This window comes from Sebastes fasciatus, chromosome 3, assembly GCF_043250625.1.
Source record: "Sebastes fasciatus isolate fSebFas1 chromosome 3, fSebFas1.pri, whole genome shotgun sequence".
Lineage (NCBI taxonomy): Eukaryota > Metazoa > Chordata > Actinopteri > Perciformes > Sebastidae > Sebastes > Sebastes fasciatus.
Genome location: NC_133797.1, coordinates 37,121,064 through 37,145,310, shown reverse-complemented (window position 1 = coordinate 37,145,310; position 24,247 = coordinate 37,121,064). Strand labels below are relative to the sequence as shown.

At 41.6% G+C, this 24,247-nt stretch overlaps 1 protein-coding gene across 1 annotated transcript; it reads left to right on the top strand.

Annotated features, from left to right (window-relative positions):
• The first annotated feature begins 461 nt into the window (after window positions 1-461).
• On the top strand, window positions 462-23,875 carry cplx2a (complexin 2a). The gene is made up of 4 exons (XM_074630712.1): window positions 462-715; window positions 2,289-2,373; window positions 19,821-19,999; window positions 22,777-23,875. Exons 2-4 carry the CDS (start codon window positions 2,343-2,345, stop codon window positions 22,966-22,968), a joined length of 402 nt encoding a protein of 133 aa, XP_074486813.1. The 5' UTR covers window positions 462-715; window positions 2,289-2,342; the 3' UTR covers window positions 22,969-23,875.
• Window positions 23,876-24,247: the final 372 nt, after the last annotated feature.

The window sequence follows — 24,247 nt, the reverse complement described above, 5'->3', positions numbered from 1 at the left end:
TGGGTCCATGTGTACTTCCTGTCAGCTGATGACCTTCACATACGCTGCAACCAGGAATAAACTGGGACACATTTAGAATGTTTTACGTTTAAAATTGTGTCAAGGATCTAAATATTATATATTTGTGACATCACGAATGGGCAGAAATCCTAACGGCTTGTTTCAAATGCAGAGTTTCTGAATACGGGCTGTGTGAATTTCCCTGTGGATTGAGTGTTTCGATACTTTCACAGTATTTATAAAGGACTTAAGCCTGCTTTATAATAAAACGACATGAAAATCTCACTTTTTTATAATATGGGACCTTTAAAGTACATTTTGTATTTATTTTTTCTGTGTAGAAATTGTGAAAAAGAAAGCAGGAACCTTGACTTGGGTGCTCTTCCATTGATGATCTGCCTCCCTCCCCCTCTCCATCTCCCTCTCTCTCTCTCTCCCTCTCTCTCTCTCCCTATGCATGCTCTCATCTCATCTCGTCCTGCAGGAATAGACTCTGTTCCTCCTCCTCCGCCGCTGCAGCCCGACTCTCTCTGACACAAACCGGCATGTCTGCAAACTGAGAGACGCACAATCCCCCTTTAACACGCACAACTTGTGCTTTCTTTCCTTTTCTCCACCTCGCTGAAGCAGAAGAAAGGAGGCTGGTTATAACACTGCGACGAGGCGCCTGTTTCTCTTCTGGAGGGATAAAGACTTGGAGGTGGATCAAAACAAGGTGAGCCAAAAGACGAGGGGCTGTGTGTGTGTGTGTGTGTGCGTGTGTGTGTGCGTTTACTGTACGGGACCGGATGATGGTTAAAAAAGATGCTGATGCTTTGGATGCACTTCCACACGGTGCATGTTAAGGTATTGGCTTCAATGCATGTGTGCATCTAAGCTTGCAGCTGCAGTAATTGAACAAGGAGAACACACTGTACGCTACTGTAATTGTGCTGTAATGCTGCACCGCATCCAGGAGCTGCGAGTGTGAATACTGTAAAAGGGGGTTCATGTGAGGAGAAACTGGTGCTGATGCTGCGGATGATGATGATGATGAAGAGGAAGGAAACCAGGAAATGTGATTTTGTAAAGGACGCTGAGCTGGTGCAGATTTGACTTTGGGGCGAATGAGAAGGGCTGGAGATTGAGAGTAATGAGTGCAGCAAGTTTCCAGGAGGATGTTTTTTTTTTTTTTCCCTGCTAGTGCCGCAATGGCAGAGGGATGCTGTAAAATGCAGCAAAACTACCCAGTGGGGTCGTTATGTCGTAAAAAAGATTGTGCAAAAAAAAAAAAGTACCAGAAGGTCGCATTAAAGTCAGTCTTGAGCTCTGCAACTCCCATAGAAATATTTTAGGAATATTATAATAACGTTTTTTTTTGTTTTTTTTAATTACCATATCAAGTAAACTCACAATTGAGTATCTCAATATTACAGAAACATGTAAGGTTATTATAAAATTATTCACTTTCAAATCCCAAGATAAATAGGATTATTATAGTCATATCATTGGGAATAAAATGCCATAATGCTCAATATAAACTCACAAGTGTTAAGACCTTGTAGGAAAGCATAGCATCTTTAAAAAAAAAAAAAAAAGTATTTTTTTTCTTGGTCATGTTGAAAGATGCAATGCTTTCTTACAAGGTTCTAACACTTGTGAGTTATATTGAGCATTATGGTATTTTATTCTCAATGATATGACTATAATTGATAATTTGCCCTTGGAGTGATGCCCTCAGAGGCCCGTGTACTGACATAACCTCCACTTGCTCATCTTTGACCTCCAAGCCTCTCCTCTCCTTTTTCTTTTTCTTTTTTTAAATTCTTGGAGTTATTTTTTCTATGAGGATACATGACAGGCAGCCGGGCAGCGTCAGCACAAATCCACACAAGATGGAGTGTTGGTTGTAAATCGAGGGCGCAGGTGCCTCGACTATACGGGACACGGTGTTTTATACTGGAGGGGTAAAAAAGCCATCTTAACCCAGTTTAGTCACGCTTTTTTTTTTGTTCCTTAGAGTTGATCACATTTTGAGGCCGTTTAAAAATGTGAATTCATACTTGTCATGAGTTTAATGTGATTATTGTAAAAGTAGAAGGGCGTATTTGTCCTTTGCCAAACTGGGATCTCCGTCTGGAGGTCGTTTCTTGTCCGCATCGAGCCTCATCATCATCTTTATCCTCCACCCCCATCCCATCCCATCAAACACTTGTACGTGAAAAACCCACTGGAGTGAAACTGCATGTCCTATAACAGTGGTGTTCATGCAGTCACAGCTTGTGTATATTCTTCTCCCCCGGCTGCAGGTCTGTCCCTGATAACCTGACCACTGAGGGAAGAGAACGCAGAACTGCTTCATCATGAATTTTGTAATGAAAGCTGCGATGGGAGGTGAGTAGTCTGCCGGGCTGGAGGTTGATTTAACAGCACTGCAGTGTAAAGGACTTAAAGGGTTGTTCAGCAGCAACAGCAACAGCAGTACTCTACTAGTGGTACTGACCCAGTAGTTAGTGGGATACTGGGATGAGATAATCCATCCTGCACCAAACTCCTGACTTCAAACATCAGCTATCACTCTCTCTCTCTCTTTCTTTCTGCATCCATCTTTTAGAAACCTCTCAGGGCAGGGCAGGGCAGGACATCCTGTTGGTCACGTCCTTGACAACGCCAGACTGTTATAACCTGACACCATCACAATTATAGAAACCTGTTCACGCTTTGTTGCTCCGCATTTCTGCTTTTGTAAATGTGTCTTTGTGACCAGTGATTCCCCCTAAAAGCGTATCGAGTCCCTGTGAACGAGGTTAGGGCTGCTGCTGCAGATGAAATATGACAGTAGCAGCGGTAGTAGGTCTAGTCATTTACTAATAATGTACCTGTCAAGTGTCAGAAGCACCCTTATTGTTATACAGTTTTGAGTGGAATTCGAAAAAGGAGTTTTTAAGCACAAAGAAGGTTGAGTTTTCTCCTCATCCTCATCATGTTGTGATAACATGAAAACCCCCCGATGATGAGGTTTTCACATGACTTTAATAACAAGTGCTATTCTTTTCAAGCCAACTGTTGGCGTCTTTTCAGGCAAGAGAAATAGAGAAGGGCTATTTTGCCGAGAACTATTACTAAAAAAATTTTTTCCACGAGACTTTTGTCCTTTAAAGCCTTCAGGTATTATCCTTAAGAATATTATCTTAGCTATTATTTGGCCCCTAATTAGTCCTCATTATGGCCCTGTAATACATCCTCCTTGGCAGCTATAGCTTCAAGGGGAAAGGCAGGAAAGAGGCACTGGTAGTTGTAATGCAGCAGTCACGCACACACACACACACACACACACACACTGGTCAGTCTTGCAAGGATGCTGCTGTTGTCCAGGTTACGGAGGTGTTAGGCAGTTACAGTTGGGATGCGGAGTTGAAGCCGAGCCCCTGCTCCTCATTGGGATGCAGCGGACGCCGGCGCTGCCTCGTTCTGCATAGCTGCTGTGCCTCGTGGCTGCGCTATGAATTCTTAAATCAACTGCATTGCATTGCTGGTTTTTACTCCGCAGAAAGTCGGGCTGCCCTCCGCCTGCAGACTTTGGGAATAGATTTGATGGTGTGGGCGTTTGCCGGCGCCCCGCCTTGTGCTGGAGAGATGTTTTATAGATATTGTATAGGACCGAGTGTGTGTGTACTGCATCTCCAGGCGAGATGAATTATGGAGGCTGCACAGGTTTACTTTAGGGTATAGATTTTTTGTGTGGGTGAGAGAAAGATGAGAGAAAGGCTGCAAGGAAGAGAAAGTTTGACAATATGTGTGTGTGTGTCTCATAATCAATATGTAAGCCCATCAGGGTGATTATTCTGCTGTTCTGTGGTTGTGGTCCATGTTTACCGACGGGGACACAGTGACCTCCTTCCACTCATATGTCTGCAAAAATGCTGATGGTGCACAAAGCTCCCTGTGGGGGTAGAAAAAAAGTCAGATAATGAACCAAAGCAATGAACAGGCAGCTAATCAATCAGCTGAGCTATCAATCTGATGTCCAGTGTCAGTCAGTCAATACATCAATATTAGTGAAATGTGTTTTAATTAATTATGCTGCGGTATTGAGTCAGTGGTCGAAGCACCATGAAACCGTAACGTCCTCGGTTTGATTCTTGACGTCATTCTGACTTCCCACGTTTCCTGTCTGACTTCACTGTCATCTATTAAATAAAGGCAGAACTATTAAAGATTAACACATTGTTCCCCTGCTTCTGACTTGCAAAGAGAGATGCCACCATTTGTATTAGTCACGCTAATACGCGGCGTAGCTCTAGGGATGTCAATGATATTGATATATCTCTAAAACTATCTGAGGAATTGTCAATAAACTTTGCATAGACATTCACGTCCCCCAGAGGATGGATCCTACTTACTTTGGAGATCTCCTGACTTTCCTCTAGCGCCCCCAGGAGGTTGACATTTTTGTTTTTGAGAGAAATATCTCAACAACATTTGGATGGATTTCTGTCCACCTCAAGATGAATTAAAATAACTTTAGTGATCCCGATCAGGGCTAAATTTCTACGAACCTAATGACATTCCCATCAGCCTCAACAGTGCTGTGCTAAGTGCTAATGGGTCAACAAACACCGGACTTTCACCCAGGAGACCGGTGTTCTAACAACACCTCTGGTGTTATTTTTAACCCAAACTACGACCTTTTCCTAAACCTAAAACTACGTGGCTTTGTTGCCTAAACTTAACCAAGTTGTTTCCTGCGAAGACGGAAGTTTATTTTGAAAAGCCTCTATGCATGTAACTAGCGTAAATTGACACGTGTTGCTGGACATTCATAAGAAAACGCACAACAAAAAGGGGAATACCTTTTCAGAAGATATCATACGAGCCGTTGAGTATACGTCAGAACTGCATGTGTTTCTGCTGTTCTGAAAATTAACCTCTTCAAACAAATTTAATGAAATAATTTATACAACCTTCTTGAGAGATTATAAACTGAATAAATCAAGCCATGTTTTTTTCACTCTAACTGTGAAACTACTGGGGATCAGATCTTATGGCCCGTTGTTCCGTTGCTCCATCCTGTGATTGTTTTGCTTGTTTGGATGTGGATTTCACCGTCGCTGAGTGTTTTGCTAAGTATGTTACAGAAGGTGACGAGTGCGTGGACGGGTCTCTGTGAAAGAGAGGATGCTGCCAGTGCATTAGCTAATTCTCCAAGGCTTCTTTGGTTACAGATACTTGGAAGAAAAACAGAGCGATGTTTAACTGCGATGACTCAGCAGGACTCAAATCTAGAGCCGAACACTCGCAGGGTTCAGGTGTTTGTTGGATGTTCTTCCCTGCAGTAGCCATACTAGGCTGCACTGTCTTTTTGCAAAGTTACAGTACATGGGACCAGGTGCTGCTGGGTTGTCATGACAACAGTTTAGATACCTGGCTGCTCTTTTTTAACGAGAGCTTTACTCGTTAACCTGCTGCTGTCTGGAGGTAGTAGCTACAGATCATGTGCATCAAGGCACTTTTGGTGCAATATAAAAAAAACATGGGCTGTCAAAATGAACGCGATAATAACGCGTTAACGCAAATCCGTTTTGACGCCACTAATTTCTTTAATGCAATCAATCTTTCGGAGGTTGTTGCGGGCTCAGTTTTAAAGCTAGAGTGAAGATACTGGCATCATATGAAACTAGAAAACCTAAGAGATCCGTGTGCTCGTTACAAAGGAGGTTAAATAACACTCAAAACTTTGGCGAGGAAAAACGGTCATGGCCAAAGGACTCCCTTGACCTCTGACCTCAAGATATGTGAATGAAAATGGGTTCTATGGGTACCCACGAGTCTCCCCTTTACAGACATGCCCACTTTATGATAATCACATGCAGTTTGGGGCAAATCATAGTCAAGTCAGCACACTGACACACTGACAGCTGTTGTTGCCTGTTGGGCTGCTGTTTGCCATGTTATGATTTGAGCATATTGTTTTATGCTAAATGCAGTACCTGTGAGGGTTTCTGGACATTATTTGTCATTGTTTTGTGTTGTTAATTGATTTCCAATAATAATTATATACATACATTTGCATAAAGCAGCATATTTGTCCTCTCCCATGTTGATAAAAGTATTAAACACTTGACAAATCTCCTAAGGTATATTTTGAACAGATTAAAAAACGTGCGATTAATTGTGATAAATCATTACGCATTATGTTTCAGCAGACAGGATGGCACAGATGATCAAGGCAGCACGTTTCTGCCTTGTTAGCATTGCGACCCGTACAGACCTCTGCTAGCAAACTAACTTTACCTGCCTCGGAGCTTTCAAACCAATCTTTATTGACAACTGTCAACAGCCAGGACGGGACGTACAATGTGAGCACATAAATCATGAGCTTTGGCTTTACATCGCAAATGATCTACTCGTACAGTAGTAGTAGTAGTAGTAGCAGTAGTAGAGTAGGAATTACACAACAACATTTCTAAAATCATACAGTGTATGCTCAGATTAAGATATGATTTTTCCCTGTGATTCATTTCTGTCATTGTCTGTTTTTTCTCTGATCTAACATGTCAACCTATGAAATAATGGTGCACCTTGCCATCTCATCATTAATAATTTAACTTTTTAAAACAACAGGCGCAGAGAGGAAATCACTAATGGGCCCTTTGCAATGAACCCTATCCAGCCCACAAGAACAGAGGGATCCAGACTTATTACTGCTGATGCATCTAATACCTCTCATAGGTAACCACTAAATAATATTGACTTAACCTGTCAATGAAGCAGTTTTGAAATTAAAATATAATGCACCTTTGGTTCCCTTATATTACCTTTTAGCGAGTTGCCACCGTAGCCCACGGGCTCTGAAAAGTTCTCAGCCTGTAAACACAAAGGTGATTAAGTTGATTCTACAATCGGGATTATTATTAATCAATCCAGCTCTGTGGTTATGTGGGAGCCATGAAACAGACACAGCTTTTGCAGCTCACCTGAACTGTGCTGCTGCTCCTGAGAGCTTCAGTGCTGATTCTGCACTTCACCAACTCCTAAAAGCTGGAGTTAGTTTGACAGAATAGGGGGATGTTAAAGTGAGGCAGACATTAGTCCCGAGGTAGCGGAGCTCAATCAAACCCTGAAGGCCTCAGGCAGCAGTCAAACCTTCACTGTATCAGCAGAAAAGTCAGCGCCTCACAGCCAGTAAGTGAATGGAAAAGTTTAATCGTTACAAAATTAAGGAACATTTAACTTTTGTATTATGTCTCATTGATAAATGTGTGGTTTGCCAAATTGGAATCTGCTACAGGAATAAAGAGAATCTAGCAAACATAAATATTAACATCATTATTAATTTAATCACAGGAAAAATATGTGTCAAGAAGACTGACAGCTTCTATTTGTCTCTACACATACATTTATATTTATGTAGCCAGTTGTTGGATTGATTTACAGCATCAACGATGGTCGCTTTTGCAATGTGAATTCTGATTTTTATTTTATTTAATTTTTAGCATTAAGGGTGTCATAGGTGTGAGATGGTGGTTACCAGTAATTTTTTTGCTCATGATAGTTGTACTAATAATATGTAACATTTATAGCTGGACAATTAATCGAATATTAATCGTGATCACGATTTTGGCTTCCCACAATTAAATGAACATGATCGTCTGAGATATTGACGTTCAAAATGCGTGTTTTGCTCATAGAAAACTTAGCTGCATTTCAAATCAAGTGCTTCCTAAACTAACATCCAGCCACCAGCCGGTGATCGAGATGTTTTAGATTCACTTTTGGGTAAAGATATTATCTATACAACCAATGTGTTTATGATTAAATTGGGAGCACAAAATTGTTTATCTAGCCTCTTAATGTTGCTAATTGTGCTCTCAAAGTGCACCAGATTGATGCATTTAACTTTATAATGTAGGGTAGTATTCCTGTATTTAAAAAAATATATTGCAATGTCAGTTTTTTCCAACATCGTGTCGCCCTAATTTGTACATTAGCAGGAATGTAGCACAGCATGGAGGTGAAAGCAGCGCTCTGTTTATTTTAATGTGAAGGTACAATAAAAATGTATTGTCGCTAAAATGAAAGAATAATCAAGATAAATAATCGTGATATCAATGTTGATCAAAATAATCGTGATTATCATTTTGGCCATAATCGTGCAGCCCTAGTGACATTAAATTAGACAATAACTCGATGATGTTTAAAGCGATCCGAGTAGCTCCTTAGATTGAGTTATTTTCCCGGTTTCTTTGTGGAGTTCCTTATTCATAATCGTGAGTGTTAAACAGACTGTAAAAGCCCCTTTGAAGCAAATTTTTTATTTGTGTTTTTGGCTACATAAGTAAAATTGACTTGACTTGAATAAAGAGGGAAGACAATTCTCATTTTGAGGCCGCTAAATGAAGATGCAGGAAATAGGATCATTGACTCGTTGTCTCCAGGGATGACACCAGAAGTGGTAAGAATGTATGTGCTGTCTGGATGAGACACTGGGCTTGTTGGTGCTGTGCTCTGCTTTGCTGCGCTGGGGATGCTTAAAATAGCTTATGACAGTGAGTGGCCTTGTCCTGACTAAAGCTTTTAGTCAATTGCCAATTTTGTTTTTGCAAAACGATGCAAAAAATGTTGTGCTTGTAAAAAGTGACAAGTGAACTTGAGCAGACCCCACGGAGCGCAGTATTTTCTCATTATTTTTCAATAAATGTCTAACATGGATTACATACAAAAATGAGCAAACAAGCTAAAGCTACTTTGTCATGATATTGAAAGGCAGCTGACCCACCAAACTGTAGTTTTGAGGGTGTTTGACAAGACATTCAACAATAAGACTGATTTCTTATTTAAATCCCATGAAAAGACGAACACCTTCAAACCTCTGTAGTTTATTCTGAGTCAATCCCACACACATACCGTCCTGCTGCTTCACTCAGTCGTGCATCGCATGTATATTAATCCACAGCTGAAAATAGTCCCCAACAAATACTATTTACTCCTTTTTGAGAAACATTCATTAAAACACTACAGTGCCCGGCTGTTTAAAGCGACAGTGTGTGGGATTTTGCGACATCTAATGCTGTGATTGCAAATTGCAACCAACTGAGTACCCCTCCGCTCACTCCTCTCTTTCCGTGGTAACGCCGTTCACCTCGCTCAGAGGCCATCCTAACCATAATAACACTACATTAGGAGCAACAGAAGTCAGATGGCGGCTGGCGGTAACGTGCGCTGCAGAGTGCAAAACCGTGACACAAGCGTGTCGGAGAACTACGTCGGCCGTCAGATAACATAAAAACGCGAAAGGCTCTCTCTAGAGCCAGTGTTTGGTTTGTCCGTTCTGGGCTACTGTAGAAACATGGCGGACTCTGTGAAGAGGACCCGCTCCCTATGTAGATATAAACGGCTCATTCTAAGCTAACGAAAACACAACGATTCTTAGTTTCAGGTGATTATACACTAATGAAAACATAGTTATGAATATTATATTCCATCTCGTCCAATCGATCCCCTGAAATGCTGCACACTGTACCTTTAAGGAAATTATTTGGCCTGATTAAAATAAATAAATATAATTTCATCATTTTAACAAGGGTATCGTCACATTTTTATGTCTTGCATCCAACTACTACAGCTCCTATGTGTGGTCAAAACCTAATTTTAATCATCATTTATTAATTCTTTAACCTAACTTCACATGCATTTGATTATATGTCGGCTTAATAATGGTTCAGCAATCAGTTCCCACTAATGGGCGACATTTTCAGTGTGACAAAGCTGTGTGATTTAAGGTGAAATGAAAACAGAAGACACCTTGAGATGTTCTTCCCTCACCTCGTCTCCTCAAAGTACAGATAATCCCATTAAGCTGCACTCTAACGTGATTGGCTGAGAGAATCAGGTCGTCATTGCTGACACACACACACACACACACACACACACACACACTCAGAATTTCCCCTTTCTTCCTCATGCGGGTTACTCAATCAAATCATATTCAGTTCATCAAATTGACCTTGAGCTCCTCCTACAGTAGTGTGTTTCCATGCATGTGATGGCGTGTCCAGATTCTATAAATAATGCATTCAAGCATCCAAGTCACGAGTAAAGAGAGAGAGAGAGAGAGAGAGAGAGAGAGAGAGAGAGAGAGAGAGAGAGAGAGAGAGAGAGAGAGAGAGAGAGAGAGAGAGAGAGAGAGAGAGAGAGAGAGAGACTGACAGAGAGGGGAAAAATATAAAAATATAAAAGTTTTCTTTGTGTGTTGCTCTGAAAGCAAAAGAGAGGTTATTTTTACTTTTGGTTTCTGCTGAACACATACTGCAGTTAATTATCTTAAGTGATACTGTGTGTCAGGATGTTGAGACCTCGTCAAGACGACATGTCAGCAGCTTTACTGTGCAGCAGCAGCAGCAGTGCTGAATCCCAACCTCTTATGGTGGAAGCTGGTGTGAAAAAGGGATGCAGCATTTGCTTCTACCCTGCTAGTCATTTTGATTACAGCTGTCTCCATATTATTTTTGCAAACACCCTGCTACCTGGTATTCAAATTTTGTACAGAACGGACGTGCAGGCCATTTCGGTCTCAACTGACTCAAATCCGACGCCAGACTTTCCACCACATATGGAGCTGCAGTACGCAGATGATAATGATGTTTGTCCAGTCACAAGAACTGTAGTAATTTAATTCAAATCCTTTTAAAGCTGCAGTGGGTAGAAATGGAGCAAAATATGATTAACTAAAGTTATTTTTTATAAAACGGTCACTATATCCTGACAGTAGTGCAAAAAAAAAAAAATCATGTGCCTCTGTGTCCTCCGGTGCTCCTAACGGCATCCGCAAGATTCCACAGACCGGAGGAAACAACCAATCAGAGCTGTTGAGGAAATACCAAGATTTTTTAAAGCCTGAAAACAGAGCCAAGTCTAGTTTTCTCTCAGAACACTTGAATTACAATATGCTGAAAGGTTATTATGGAATTTTTGCCCAATGATGCCAAAAAAATTGTTGCCCACTTCAGCTTTAAATCCAGCAACAGCAACACATTCATTATTTTGAGTATCATGCATCTTTAAAATAAGTAAGTCTTGGTATCTTTTTAAGAAAATTGATTTTCAAAATTGCCACCATAATATGTATTTTATAAGACATGAAATTAGCTGTTAATAGTCAAACATTATACTGAAATGTAGGGCTGCACGATTATGGCCAAAATGATAATCACGATTATTTTGATCAATATTGAGATCACGATTATTCTTAGATTTTAAGGACAACATATTTTTATTGCAATTTCACATTTAAATAAACATAGCACTGCTTTTACCTTCATGTTGTGCTTCATTCCAACTGTCAACATTCTAAATGTTATACTTTTACTTTGTTATTGTCATCTATAGTGGTTATTTGCATAAAATCACAAAATTCAAATGATTAGGAAATAAATGATTATTTAAATATTTGGTTTAATTAAAAAAAATCGTATTGTTAATTCTTCTTCATTAGTTCTAATTATATATTGCACTACCTAGAGCTAGTGTTAGGAAGTTAAACAGGTCGTAATTCTGACGTTACGGACTGTGCCGCTGTGTGCCGACGTAAAACCATCATGTGGCGGCTGCAGGATTAAGTGCTATATAAATATTGTTAAACTATCAAAACGCTCAATATACGGAAAAATACACACAGCCCGTATTCAGAAATTGTGCGTTTGAAACAAGCCATTAGGATTTCTGTCCATTTGTGATGTCACAAATATACAATATATATATATAGATCATTACACGGTTTTAAACATAAACATTCTAAATGTGTCCCAGTTTATTTCCTGTTGCAGTGTATGTAAATAACATCAACTGACAGGAAGTAAACATGGACCCAAGCTGTTGCCTAGCAGCGCAATTCCGTTGCAATGCACTAAAACAGAGCGTTTCAGACAGAGGGTGAATACAGGTATATTCAGGCAGACAGTATGAGGAAAATAAAGTGTTTTTTGAACATTAAAGCATGTAAACATGTTCTAGTAGAAACACAAAATACAAGTATGAACCTGAAAATGAGCACGATATGGGACCTTTAAAAACACAACAATATATTTCTCAAGCTGTGGGTCAAGAGGGAGAGCTCTCATTTGTGAACTTTAAATCCCAGAGCAAAATAAAGCTGTCTCACTTTGTCCTGCAAAGCTGCTCCACCTGAGGGAAATTTAAACTGACACAAAGCATAACCGCCACCAATTATACAGCGCAACACTTTCACTGCCTTTTCTACCAATCTGCCAGCCCGCCTCGGCTGTTTAATACGCTGTGTTGAGACAATGAAGGCCAAACCGAGATCTTTACACTCATCTGCTTTCCCACCACTCTCTGAATTCAGAGAGGGGGGGATTTGCCTTGAGAACCTGGAGTGGGAAAAAGAGTAGATAAGTACAGTTTATCTGATGCTGTCAAAAGTTCAAGCACCGGGAGAGTGGGCTTTAAGGTTAGTCTGATTTCCTTCTTCCCCTGGAGACTTTGGATTTAACAAAGATTTAACAAAGAACGTTGAGAAGGAAAGGATTAGACAGATGACACCTTTTAACACTGAAGACATGTCCAAGTATCGAGAAAAGAGGAACTGGAAGGAGATTGTTGCCACAGAAAAAAATGTCTTAAAAAGTTGAATTTGTCTCGACTTTGAAATAAACCACGAAGAAGAACTTTGGCACAAAGTTTCAGTACGCATGCGCGGACTTGTGTTTGTCATAAAATCAACATTTTATTTAAGTTTTAAAGCCACAATTCTACTCGACACTTTTAGATCCTGATTGTTTTACTCAAATGTTTTAATGAGGTAAAATATTTTAGTCATCAGACGTCTGGAAGTTGTAAGTTGTCTGTTGATGTGGAGGGTCTGGACTGCTGCTAGCTTTATTTTTTGGCCCCGGTGGCTAGCCGGTCACTTAGCTTTTAGCACTTTTACGGACTTTATTGTGGATCTTAAGCTTTTAGTACATTTATGGACTTTTACAAGTGTGATTTATGAGTGTCGATGATGCCATCTTACCGTTTCAATACTGACGGAAAGCATAGGTTGTATGGAAGCCGAGCTCCGAGGGACGCTCCCACCCTCCAACCGGCCCCGGGTCTCAGCGGACCAAATGCCGGTTGACTTTTCCGCTGACTGCACCACCTCTGCGGGTTTGGACAGCACCAAGGCTCCTCCACAGGGTGTTGATCTGTCCCCAGATGGGTGACCCCGTCACCCTCCGTCCGTGAAGACAACAGAGTAGAAGCTGCTGAGTCTTTGTTGTAATCACATGCAGGTGCTCTGTGGATCCTTCAGGTGTATTGGGCTCATTCAGTCTAGTGAAGGGCTCATTGCATTGGCTGGAATATGGTCTAAAAAAAGTGCAAAATGCAAGTCTCTTAAGAATAATCCAACACACACTGTAGTGTTTGAACCAAATTAAAATGCCTTTATTTTACACGGCAGTAATTGTTTAAAATTACCAACATAGGTCTTCATCAGGGTCACTGTCAGCATTCAGCAGCAGCTTGCACACCTGTATTGTGTTACACTAATCAGTAGAGAGGGAGGTTGGTTCTCCATCTATGTGCAAGCTGATTGGTCCAAAAACAAGGAAATGACATCATCAATAGAGAGGAGAAAAAAGGGAAGAGGAGATGAGAGGTAAACATAAATGATTAAAACAAAGATAAATATGATATAATATGACTACTAAGTCAAGGTGGACTTAATACTTTCTTATGTAGGTCTACACGTATTGACTAAAAAATGACCTTACCCTTCAATTTCACTCAAAGTGTATTAGAGGATAAACCCCTTGAGATGCACCGTCTCGTTTTCAAGGTTGGTCCTCAACCATGTAAGTTAACAAACATTTAAGCACATAAATAATAATAATGATGAATAAATGAAACAAAAACATAAATTCAACAACAAAACAATCAACATATAGTAACATCAACAAGGACATACACAAAGGCTCTCCCTCCTTCCATCCCATCACAAAACCATACCAACATAACAAACATAAAAATAATGATGAACATAATAATGAAATAACATTATGTCAGAATACTGAGTCTATTCATAAACTGAAAACAAAGGCAATTACAATCAAAAACAAGTAGTTTAATATATTAAAATAAAATGTTCTATTGTTCCCGAAGTCATAAATATTACGATATATAATATAATAATTAGATTGTATCCGTCTTTTTTAACTTGCTCAAAGACCGTGAAAAGCGTGCTTTTTTATCTCCGGTGTTATGTTGAAGTCTGTTCCCTGTCGAATACGTTTACTTCCCGTTAAAATGATAGCGGTTTCTCTTTTAACAGAGGCGTGCATCTTGCAAGAGAGACTGTGGTGACAAGTATAAAAAGTACAGTAGCGGTTTTAACAAAGTGTTTCATAGCAAATCAATTCAACTCCCGGTCAGGCCGACCAAATCTGTTGATGATGATAATGATTTTGTTCTCCCTGCTGCCCAGAAAATCCAGTCAATAGCTTTTGGAAATGTGTCAAGAGAATGACAGGGGTGATTACTGTAAACTGCTGAGTCATCTAAGGACCACGTCTATACACCTATAAGTCAAATTCAGTGCAAATATACGTGTGAACTGGCTTTAGATTGGCGTGATGGAGAATTTCTCTACAAAGTGCCTCTTTGTCTTTGCTGATGTTGACTCATCTAATATAATGTGGATAATAGTACAAAAAAAAAAACAGCTGAAAGGAGGCTAAAGGCCAACCTGTCAGCTTTCCATTACAGGCTTCTATTAGCTTATATACTGCACGTCGTTCCGACAACTACTACAACCTTATGGAGTATGAAGAGACACTTTAATCAAAAAACATAGCTCGACACAGCTTATGTGATGCCTGAGAGCTTAATAGAATTATTCTGGTTTGAAAGGACATTGCTGTATCTCTAAAATGGCTCACAAAGCATGAGCCGGGATCATAGCTCAATATAACTCAGGGCTTTGTCTCTCAGGGTCCTACTTTCTTTCTTTTTTTTTTTTTTTACATTTGAGCAGAGACAATCTGAATGTGCTAATAAGATTTTGTGAAACCAGACCAAGTTTGTTTTTTGGTTTGGTCGTTAAAAGAGCTACCGGAGGGCTTTTTTCTGGGCCGTGCATTGGGAAAGGAATCTTTTGACAATGAGGCTTAGCTGGTTGTGCTCCACTTACAGGATTCAATAGCAGTGTTTACACGGAGATAATCAGGTACCCAGATCAGCAGAAACTGATCCTGAATCCTATTTGAAGTACGTCAGATAAGCTCCCTACGCTGGCTCTGAGAGATCGGGGATATTCTTAGAATAAATTCTGACATTACTGAGGATATAGATGCATGTAAACTTTAAGTTTTTCAGAGTATGCGCAAGTTATTTTGTTTTGCTGACTAAATCATAAGTCAAAGACAAAGGGGGTATCTATCTATGAATACCGTTTCTCAGCTGCAAACACTGACTCTTAATTGGTCCGATTTTAATCCTTGTTTGCAACTGACAGGAAATAAACTTGGATGCAAGCTGTTTCCTAGCAACGCATTAAGATAAATCAGACTCTATACTGTGTGTATGTATGTATGGCGAGTGGTGATTAAAGTTCAGAGTAACACTTAAACTGTGATTCAAGATTCACTATATCAGCACACATGAGAAGTAATTGCTCAACTGCACAATAACTCACGCATGAGAGCCTAAAATGGAACTAAGCAATTATTTATGTCCGCATGTGCATATAGGGAGACACTCACTGTATATATGCTCTTTAGCTCCATTCATCCTTCGCTATGTTTCGCATACACACACTTGTTAGAGCACAGAGATAGCGTCGGGCAGATGTTGCCGTGTCAGCGTCTCCGTGCTGTTCGTCGGATGCTGATGCAGCAATACCTCAGGTTACTTTACATTTATCTCTGAATTTCCATCTCATCTGTCTCTTTCACTTAAATCCAAGTGGCTCGTTAACGTGACTGATCTGTTGTTTCCATCTTTGGTGCTGCGGTCTGTACACTACAGCGGTACACTACTAAACAGCACTGATTGTGGATGTATTTGAAGCCTCTGTTGGTGGCCATCTTCTCTGTCTCTTCAGCCATTTTGGGTTAGGGTTATTTCTGACTCCTCTGGTTGTCTGATTGTATAGAAGTCTATGAGAAAATGAGCCTACTTCTCACTTGATTTATTACCTCAGTAAACATTGTAAACATGAGTTTATGGTCTCAATCGCTAGTTTCAAGTCTTCTTCAATACAGCATGATGTTCATTTAGTAAATGATGGTCCCATTTGGAGTCAGATAGACCATAAAGCAGGGGATGCTTTAGGGCGTGGCTACGTTGTGATTGACGGGTCGCTACCACGGCGTTGTCCGTGTTTTTGTCTTACAACTTTAACTCTTTCACAGTGTGTCCTCAGTTCATTAAAGTTAATTATAACCTTTTTGGGCGCCTAAAAAATGTCTTATTCAGCGTTTAGCTCCACCCTCTCGTGTCACTTCTGGTTGCAAATAATCAAGATGGCGACGGCCAAAAATGCCGAACTCTGGTCTCCTGGTTGACAACCCGGTGTTTTCACGCTTTCTATACTACAGCGCCTGACTTCCGCTTCTGCTCCTGCCATAATTACTACGGTCGCCAGAGGTCGCTGTCGTGTTCTTTTATACCTTCTTTCGGCGATCTACCATGTGAATAGATGATACAACCTACTAGTGGGTGTAGTAGGCCCCTATTGACCCACATCTATGGGGCTTATAGCGACTGATAACGCCTATTTAATAGCCTGACAACAGTCTAATCGGCTGGGTATTAAACCATTGCAGAGGAAGAGGCTGCAACGAGATGACGTAATTAAAAGAAGTGATTCAGTATTTCAGTGTTAAAGATTTGTTCATATGTGAAGGACACCTGTCAGTTTAGATCAGATGTGATCTGCTCTTCCTTCAGATCTTTGTATGTAAATATAATTAAATGCAGCTTTAAATAGCTATTTTTCTCATTTAACATGGAGATGGTTTATTATTTGATTTAAAAAGATGTTTCATACATCGCTGCATAGTCACCATATACTGTATGTATATATATATAGAGAGAGCTCCTATAATGAGAACTTGCAATAGCACAAACCTCATTCACTTTTTATAGCCTGCAGTTTCATTTCTTTTTCTCTCCTTTCTTTTTCCCCTTCATTGCTCTTGTGCTCATCTCTTCCCACTTCATCCTCTCCTCTGTCTCTCTCCTGTCTTTTATCTCTCCGCATTTTGCTGCAGTTTGTTTTCTTTATGCTGATGAGTCAAAAATGCGAACGATACCGGGGGCAGCTGCAGACAGAAGGAGTACTCTGTCTTTCTTTCCTGGTCGCTTGCTTTCTCTGCTCGGATGACCCACGTCTGCCTCTCAACCTTTCCTTCCTCTTCCTCCTCCTCCTCCTCCTCCTCTTCCTCCTCCTCCTCCTCCTCCTCCTCCTCCTCCTCCTCCTCCTCCTCCCTTTCATCCTTCTCTTTCTTCATTACTCTTTTCCTTCCTTTCCTCCCTCCATCTTTTCAGCTGTCACACTCTCTCTCTCTCTCTCTCAGAGAGTGCCCGGTAATCCCGCTAACTGGAACAGCTCAGCTAATAGGACTTTATAGTTTCTGACAGATTCTCTCCCTCTCCTTGTTTTTCCTAAATATGTCTTGTTTTGTCATAAAATCCAGCAGCACACTGACTCCCTGTCTCCCTTCTCCTTATTTCCTCTTCTCTTTTCCCCCCTCCTCCTCCTCGTCACTACTTATCTGCTCCTGTGTTTGCACAAATCCTTCAGACCTTTGGCTTTTCTCCTCATCTTTTTTCTTTTCTGTTGATGCGTGTTGACAGCTTATTCTTGTTTGCAAAGCTCAGCATTTTTCTGCTTTGGTATCACAAGGCATTATTTCATGGGACGCACAGCTCCTACAGCGACAGTAAGAAGGCTTGCGTAAGGCATATTCCAGAGATGGTGTCTTGTTGTGTAATAGTATTCATACTGTACTCTCTCACATCTCTTGACCTCCAGTTAGGAAACCATCAGGGCTGTGGCTAAGGACACCAAGGTCACATCTTGAGTATTGTTTGTAGAAATATACCGATATACCTCGGTCTGTGAAACAGTGTTTAGATCTTGTATGGAATTTAAATTGACAGAATACACATTTTGACTTAAAGGAATACATAAAATGTGAAATAAAACTTAAGAAAAGTTTTTGCTTGTTAGTCAAATCTTTCCTAGATGGGTGGAGTTGTGCTGCATGAGGGAATGGAGGACTCATGACAGTCAATATTTCTTATAGTCGGTAAATCCTGGCTCTGGTACTGGACGTGCACCCAGTATGGATTGTCTCCAGTCAGCCTGTCAACCCGGAGGAGGCATCGACAAATGTTAAGTCAGATATTTCTGTTTAACATAACATTTAACATGGGAGTTTGCCCGTCCCGTCTGCATGTGCTATGTGGACTTGGAAAAGGCTTACGACCACGTAGCCATCCGGTTCATTGTATAACCAAAGTGAGAGCTGTGTCCGTATACTCGGCACAAAGTCAAACACCGGTGGGTGTTGGCCTCCGCCAGGGTTGTTTCTTGTCACCGATCCCGTTTGTGACTTTCATGGACGGGATCTCGAGGCGCAGCCAGAGGGCAGGAGAGTGTCCGGTTTGGGGACCTCAGAATTGCGTCTCTGCTATTTGCAGATGATGTGGTTCTGTTGGCTTCATGAGATCGTGACCTGGGGCGGTTTGCAGCCGAGTGTGAAGCCGTCGGGATGAGAGTCAGTAACTCCAAGTCTGAGGCCATGATGGTTCTCTACCGGAAAACGGTGGACTGCTCCCTCCGGGTTGGGAGTGACTCACTGCCCCAAGCGAGGGAGTTTACGTATCTTGGAGTCTTGTTCACCAGTGAGGATAAAATGGAGCGGGAGATGGACAGGCGGTTTGGTGCGGCGTCAGCAGTTATGTGGGTGCTGTACCGGACCATTGTGGTGAAGAGGGAGCTGAGCCGGAAGTTACCAGTCCATATACGTTCCAACCCTCACCTATGGTCATGAGCTTTGGGTAGTGACCGAAAGAACGACATCGCAGATACAAGCGGCCAAATTCAGTTTCCTTCATAGGGTGGCTGGGCTCAGCCTTAGAGATAGGGTGAGGAGCTCAGACATCCGGAGGGAGCTCGGAGTAGAGACGCTGCTCCTTTGCGTCAAAAGGGGCCAGCTGAGGTGGTTCGGGCATCTGATCGTGATGCGTCCTTGACGCCTCCCTCTTGAGGTTTTCCTGGCACGGCCAACTGGTAAGAGTCCCCGGGGTAGACCCAGAACACGCTGGAGAGATTATATATCTCGTCTGGCCTGGTAACGCCTCGGGGTCCCCCAGGAAGAGCTGGAAAACGTTGCTGGGGAGAAGGACGTCTGGAATTCCCTGCTTAGCCTGCTGCCCCCGTGACCCGGACATAATAAGTTAAATAACATTGTATATGAATTACACAACAGTGATTTCAGCAATATATGGGCACAGAGAAATGGGTTATCTTGTCTAAAACACTTATCGGAAAAGCAAAAAGTGTCCCCTGATGGTCTCGATGGTGTTTTAAAAGGCTTCTTTATTGTGTCCGGTGGGAAACAATGACTTTTACAATCACTTTGGGCAAAAAAAATGGACAAAGTTATTAAACTTGACATCAAACAATATTGGATATTGGCACAATACAACAGCAGTGTTTCTGCTTTTCACCCGAGGTTTGTAAACTCTATTTCTGTAAGTCCCATCAGTCCTGCAGGCCTGTTGTCATTGTGTCTTATGTATTTTTCTCTTTCTCTCTCTCTCTTTCTCAGGAGGTCCTCCTGATGTGGGCAAGATGCTGGGTGGGGAGGAGAAGGAGGAGGACCCCGACGCAGCCACGAAAGAGGAGGAGCGACAGGAGGCGCTGAGGCAGCAGGAGGAGGAGAGGAAGGGCAAATATTCCAAGATGGAGGCTGAGAGGGAAAGCATGAGGCAAGGCATCAGAGATAAGGTATAGTGACAATAACAGACAGTCTAATAACATAATGACTGTGTGACATAAGGTGTCGTTTACCCAACACAACACAATGACAGTCAGTGTTTCATAGTCAGGAAATGTGAACACTAAACTGGAGAGAAAGAAAACTGTGTCACATCCATGTGAGAAAGTTTTGATGATTTTGGACGCCGTCCTGTCGTTTCAAGTTCCAGCAGCTTCTAACGGCTTCTCGTCTTGGCTGCGTGACAGACCCGTGTTTGAAATAGACTGTCATCAGACTATTTTTGTTTTCTTTTTATGTTTAATTCCATTTTAAAATAGATCAGTGGAGGATCAGGAAGCAGCTGTACAGAACTGAGAGAGGCAGTAGATTAACGAAATGAGGAGCCGTGATTAATACGAATAAATTAGAATTCTTTTGACAGAAATGAGTGCGTCAGAGAGGACTGCTTTAGAAATGCAAATGCCATCCAAATTCTTGTCCCAAAAAACAGGATGTTAAATATACAATATGATATGTATAGATTCTGCATTCATGAGTCAGCATTAGATGTTAATGTATGCAGTTAGTTGTACGTTCATACTCAGACAGTGTTTGACTAACGTGGTGCTGTGGTTGTGCTTGTGATGGGAGAAGGGGCTGCAGTGTAGCCGCCTCACTGCAGAGGCAGTGTGAGAGACAGGCAGTCTGTGGGTGGGGCAGGTCTGAGGGGAATACTGTGAATCAGCAGGATGAAAAGCCTCCCTCCTCCCCTGGCTCCTCACCTCCTCTATTCTTCTTAAGTTCTCCCGGAGGAGGAACAGAGAGCGAGGAACAACTCCCAGAGTGCTCGTTACCGAAAGGATTTCTGTCGGCTTCCTCTGCAGCTTTGTCCCGTTGTGGTGCCAGATACGGCGAGAAAACGTCCATATTATAGCTGAAGTCTGCATTTCTACACATGTTCAGACGGGAGCATGTCAGATAACAGTGTCGGGTTTAAAGCTGCAGTTGTCGGGAAATCGAAACAGTTTTCAAAGCTGGTGGGATTTTTGTTGTGTGCCTTTCAAACAAATTATATACAGCAAGTTTTTGACATGTACTATGGAAAAAACATTTAATAGCTAGGCAGGATATTCATTATAGATATATACTATGTCATTTTGCCTAGTCAAAACTCTAGTTCAAGATATCCCTAATTCTATTTTGACTAGCACGATTCGTGTACGGGGTTTCTCATTGCGGATATCCACGATTCAGTTGCGGATATCCGTAATCACATTGCCTATATAAGCAACTGAATTATGACGTATTTCCAGTTCAAGATATCTTTAATTCCCCTCAATTGTAGATATCTACATTGTCCTTTATAGATATCTTAAATTAAATTGTGACTAGTCAAAATGACGTTGTAGATATCTCTAACTGGATTTAGGGATAGTAGAGATAATAGATAATGTAATTACAGATATCTAGAATTAGAGTTTTGACTAGGCAAAATGACGGTGCAGATATCTGTAATTACATCAGAATGGGGGTGGGATGAGACGGGAGGCGGAAGCTATTCAAACATACTGCGGCCCTGATGCACCGCAGCCGTATGGGTTTATAAAGTGTGTCTGGAGACAATAAATCTACAATACGCTGTAAATTTCTACCACAACTCTCTAGTGAACAAAGCTCTCGTTCGCCACAGATTCCTTGATGATGAGCTCTCTCTGTTTCATGGCATTTTCTAACTATCTGATCCACAACGGTCCCTTGGGAAAGAGACGCCTGTAATACAGGGGATCATTTTTATTGATGTGAATCAACTTCCCAGTATGAACACTCTAATAGCCCTTATTTAAATTGTTCGGTCCTAAAAAATGTAAAACGCACTAATAGCTGAATCCAGTTATTTCCCTTCCTCTGTTCATGTGAATGAGACCCAGACCGAGGCTGGAGCGAGAGCTGGGAGGCGGAGTTAGCAAGCTGTGCGACGGCCGTGACCCCGTGACCGAGCCATGCGACCGAGCGGATGCTACTGCGCCTGCTCTATGGGCCCAATGGATGTGGAAGATCGCCGGAAGATCCGGGTACTTTTCCAGACGGAAGTAGAGACATTTTGGCTTCATGCGCCACTGAGCAACTTTCATAGGAATGAACGGGGCCCCGCCTCCAACGCTGTATCCAGTTCTCTTCATACACCCATGGCTCGTACATGGATGTATGAAGAGAACTGGATACAGCGTGAAGCCTAAATGGCTCGACTTCCGTCTGGAAAACTACCCGGATCTCGGGCTGATGGACTACGGATGGGACATGCGCAGTAGCGTCCGCTCGGTCACATGACTTGGTCACGGGGTCCCAACGTCACGCCAGGAACAGAGGATGGGAAATAACTCTGGATTCAGCTATTAGTGTGTTTTACAACTTTAAATAAGGGCTATTTAGATGTTCATACTGGGAAGTTGATTCACCTCAAAAACAATTATCCTCTGAGTTACAGACGTCTCTTTCCTAATGTAGGTCTATGGGAAAAAGTATTTTTGGGCCCAATGGAATCACGTGACACGGAAGTTGCAGTACCGCTGTTTAGCCACTATGAACGTCCAATCGAAGACCGGCGCACTTCCTGGGGGCTTGGTACGAGCTGCTGGCTCAGCTTCTCGCCATGTCGAGAGCCCTGCAATCGAAATGCTCCCAATGTGGCATTTAGCACTTTTACCTTGTGTTACTGCAGTGTAAAAGTCCTGTATGGTAACAATGCATTTCCTTTGCACCCTTCACTTCTCTAACTTTCCACATATTTTCTGTGTTCATCCAACAGTACGGCTTGAAAAAGCGCGAGGAGGCCGAGGCCGAGGCAGCAGCCGCTGCGGAGGAGTCTGTGGAGGGCAGCTTGACCCGACCCAAGAAGTTAGTGCCGGCCGGCTGCGGTGACGAGGAGGAAGAGGAGAGCATCATGGACACAGTGATGAAATACCTGCCAGGCCCGCTGCAAGACATGCTGAAGAAGTAGGCTAGCTAATGCTAACGTTATCTAGCTTAGTTCATAGGCTACATTCTCAAGGTTGGCTTAAATCCGGGGTTTTTCCACCCACATGACAGATGTGAACATTGCTTTGTGAGTGACGTTACATAAAACAAAGTTTAACCCGGCGTGGTGTTTTGGTGTTGGGACAAATCTAAAGTTTCATGGTGGGGAAATGAATCGGATGTGAGCCAGCAGTGTGAATCGCAGCCATTAGACTAAGTTAGGCTGGCCGAACGTTAGCTATGTTACACTAATAAAGCTAACAGCAACCGGAGGGGCTAAAAAACACAATGTTAGATGGTTTATCCTTCTAGTCCGAGACGTTTTAAACTCCCTTTTCTCTCCTCTGCAGAGCTCTCTAGCAGCACTGAAAAATAATATCCTTGCCCACCACGCTGTTCACTCAATTTGTACATAAATAAAATGATTACATTACAAGCCTCGAGGTGGGCAAACAATCATAAAATATTATATGAAATTATTATATTAACTGTGTGTCTGTCTCTAAAATACAAAAAAAAAGATGTGATAACTTGATAAGCCATATTTTAAAAAGGAAATTTAAAGACTACTGTTGTGTGCTCCTAAAGCTACTGTTTTGTGTTCGACCATGTCTGAAACTTATGTAAAACTTTTTGCACACAGTGTTACACATTCTCTGTCAGATCTATTGTCTATCCCCCCCCGACACATAAGTGTAATAACATCCACGTAGTGTAGTGTTTAAAAAAATGTTTCTATTCCCCTTGTTCAGTGCGTCTCCTTCTTACGTCTTGCATGCCATTTGTCTCGACACGTTTGTTGTGTGAATATGTACAATCTCACCACCCCTTCCCCCGCCCCGACCCCTTTTATCCTCTTCTTTATCATGCAAAAAATATTAAGGCAATAACTCCTAAGTTTGAGTGTGTTTTCACCACCATGTCGATATAACCGTTAATAATATCAGTAATGAAAAAATGTATGCGTTCAGGAGATTTCATTTACAGGTTTGCAGGGTTTTCTTTTTTGTTGTCTCATTGTTTCGAGGAAGAATGACCGCGTAGACGTTCATACAACAGCCAAAACCTGAAGCTTTCAGCCATAAAACCAGAACTTACAGTATATATACTATTACTATCAGGATCTGCTACTAGGGAGAGAATACTGAATGAATCTGTAAGAAGAAATATGTGTTTATCATAAGTCGTATAAACGTGATAGCGGACTACAAGTCTGGATTTTGTGGAGGTTTGCGAGAAAGAGACCACCCTCCCTCAATATA

Bases quoted from the DNA above. Each gene is read 5' to 3' on its own strand.
- cplx2a (XM_074630712.1), top strand. From the start codon at position 2,343: ATGAATTTTGTAATGAAAGCTGCGATGGGAG. The intron at 2,374-19,820 runs GTGAGTAGTCTG...TCTCTTTCTCAG, and splicing joins AATGAAAGCTGCGATGGGAG to GAGGTCCTCCTGATGTGGGC. The intron at 20,000-22,776 runs GTATAGTGACAA...TTCATCCAACAG, and splicing joins GGCAAGGCATCAGAGATAAG to TACGGCTTGAAAAAGCGCGA.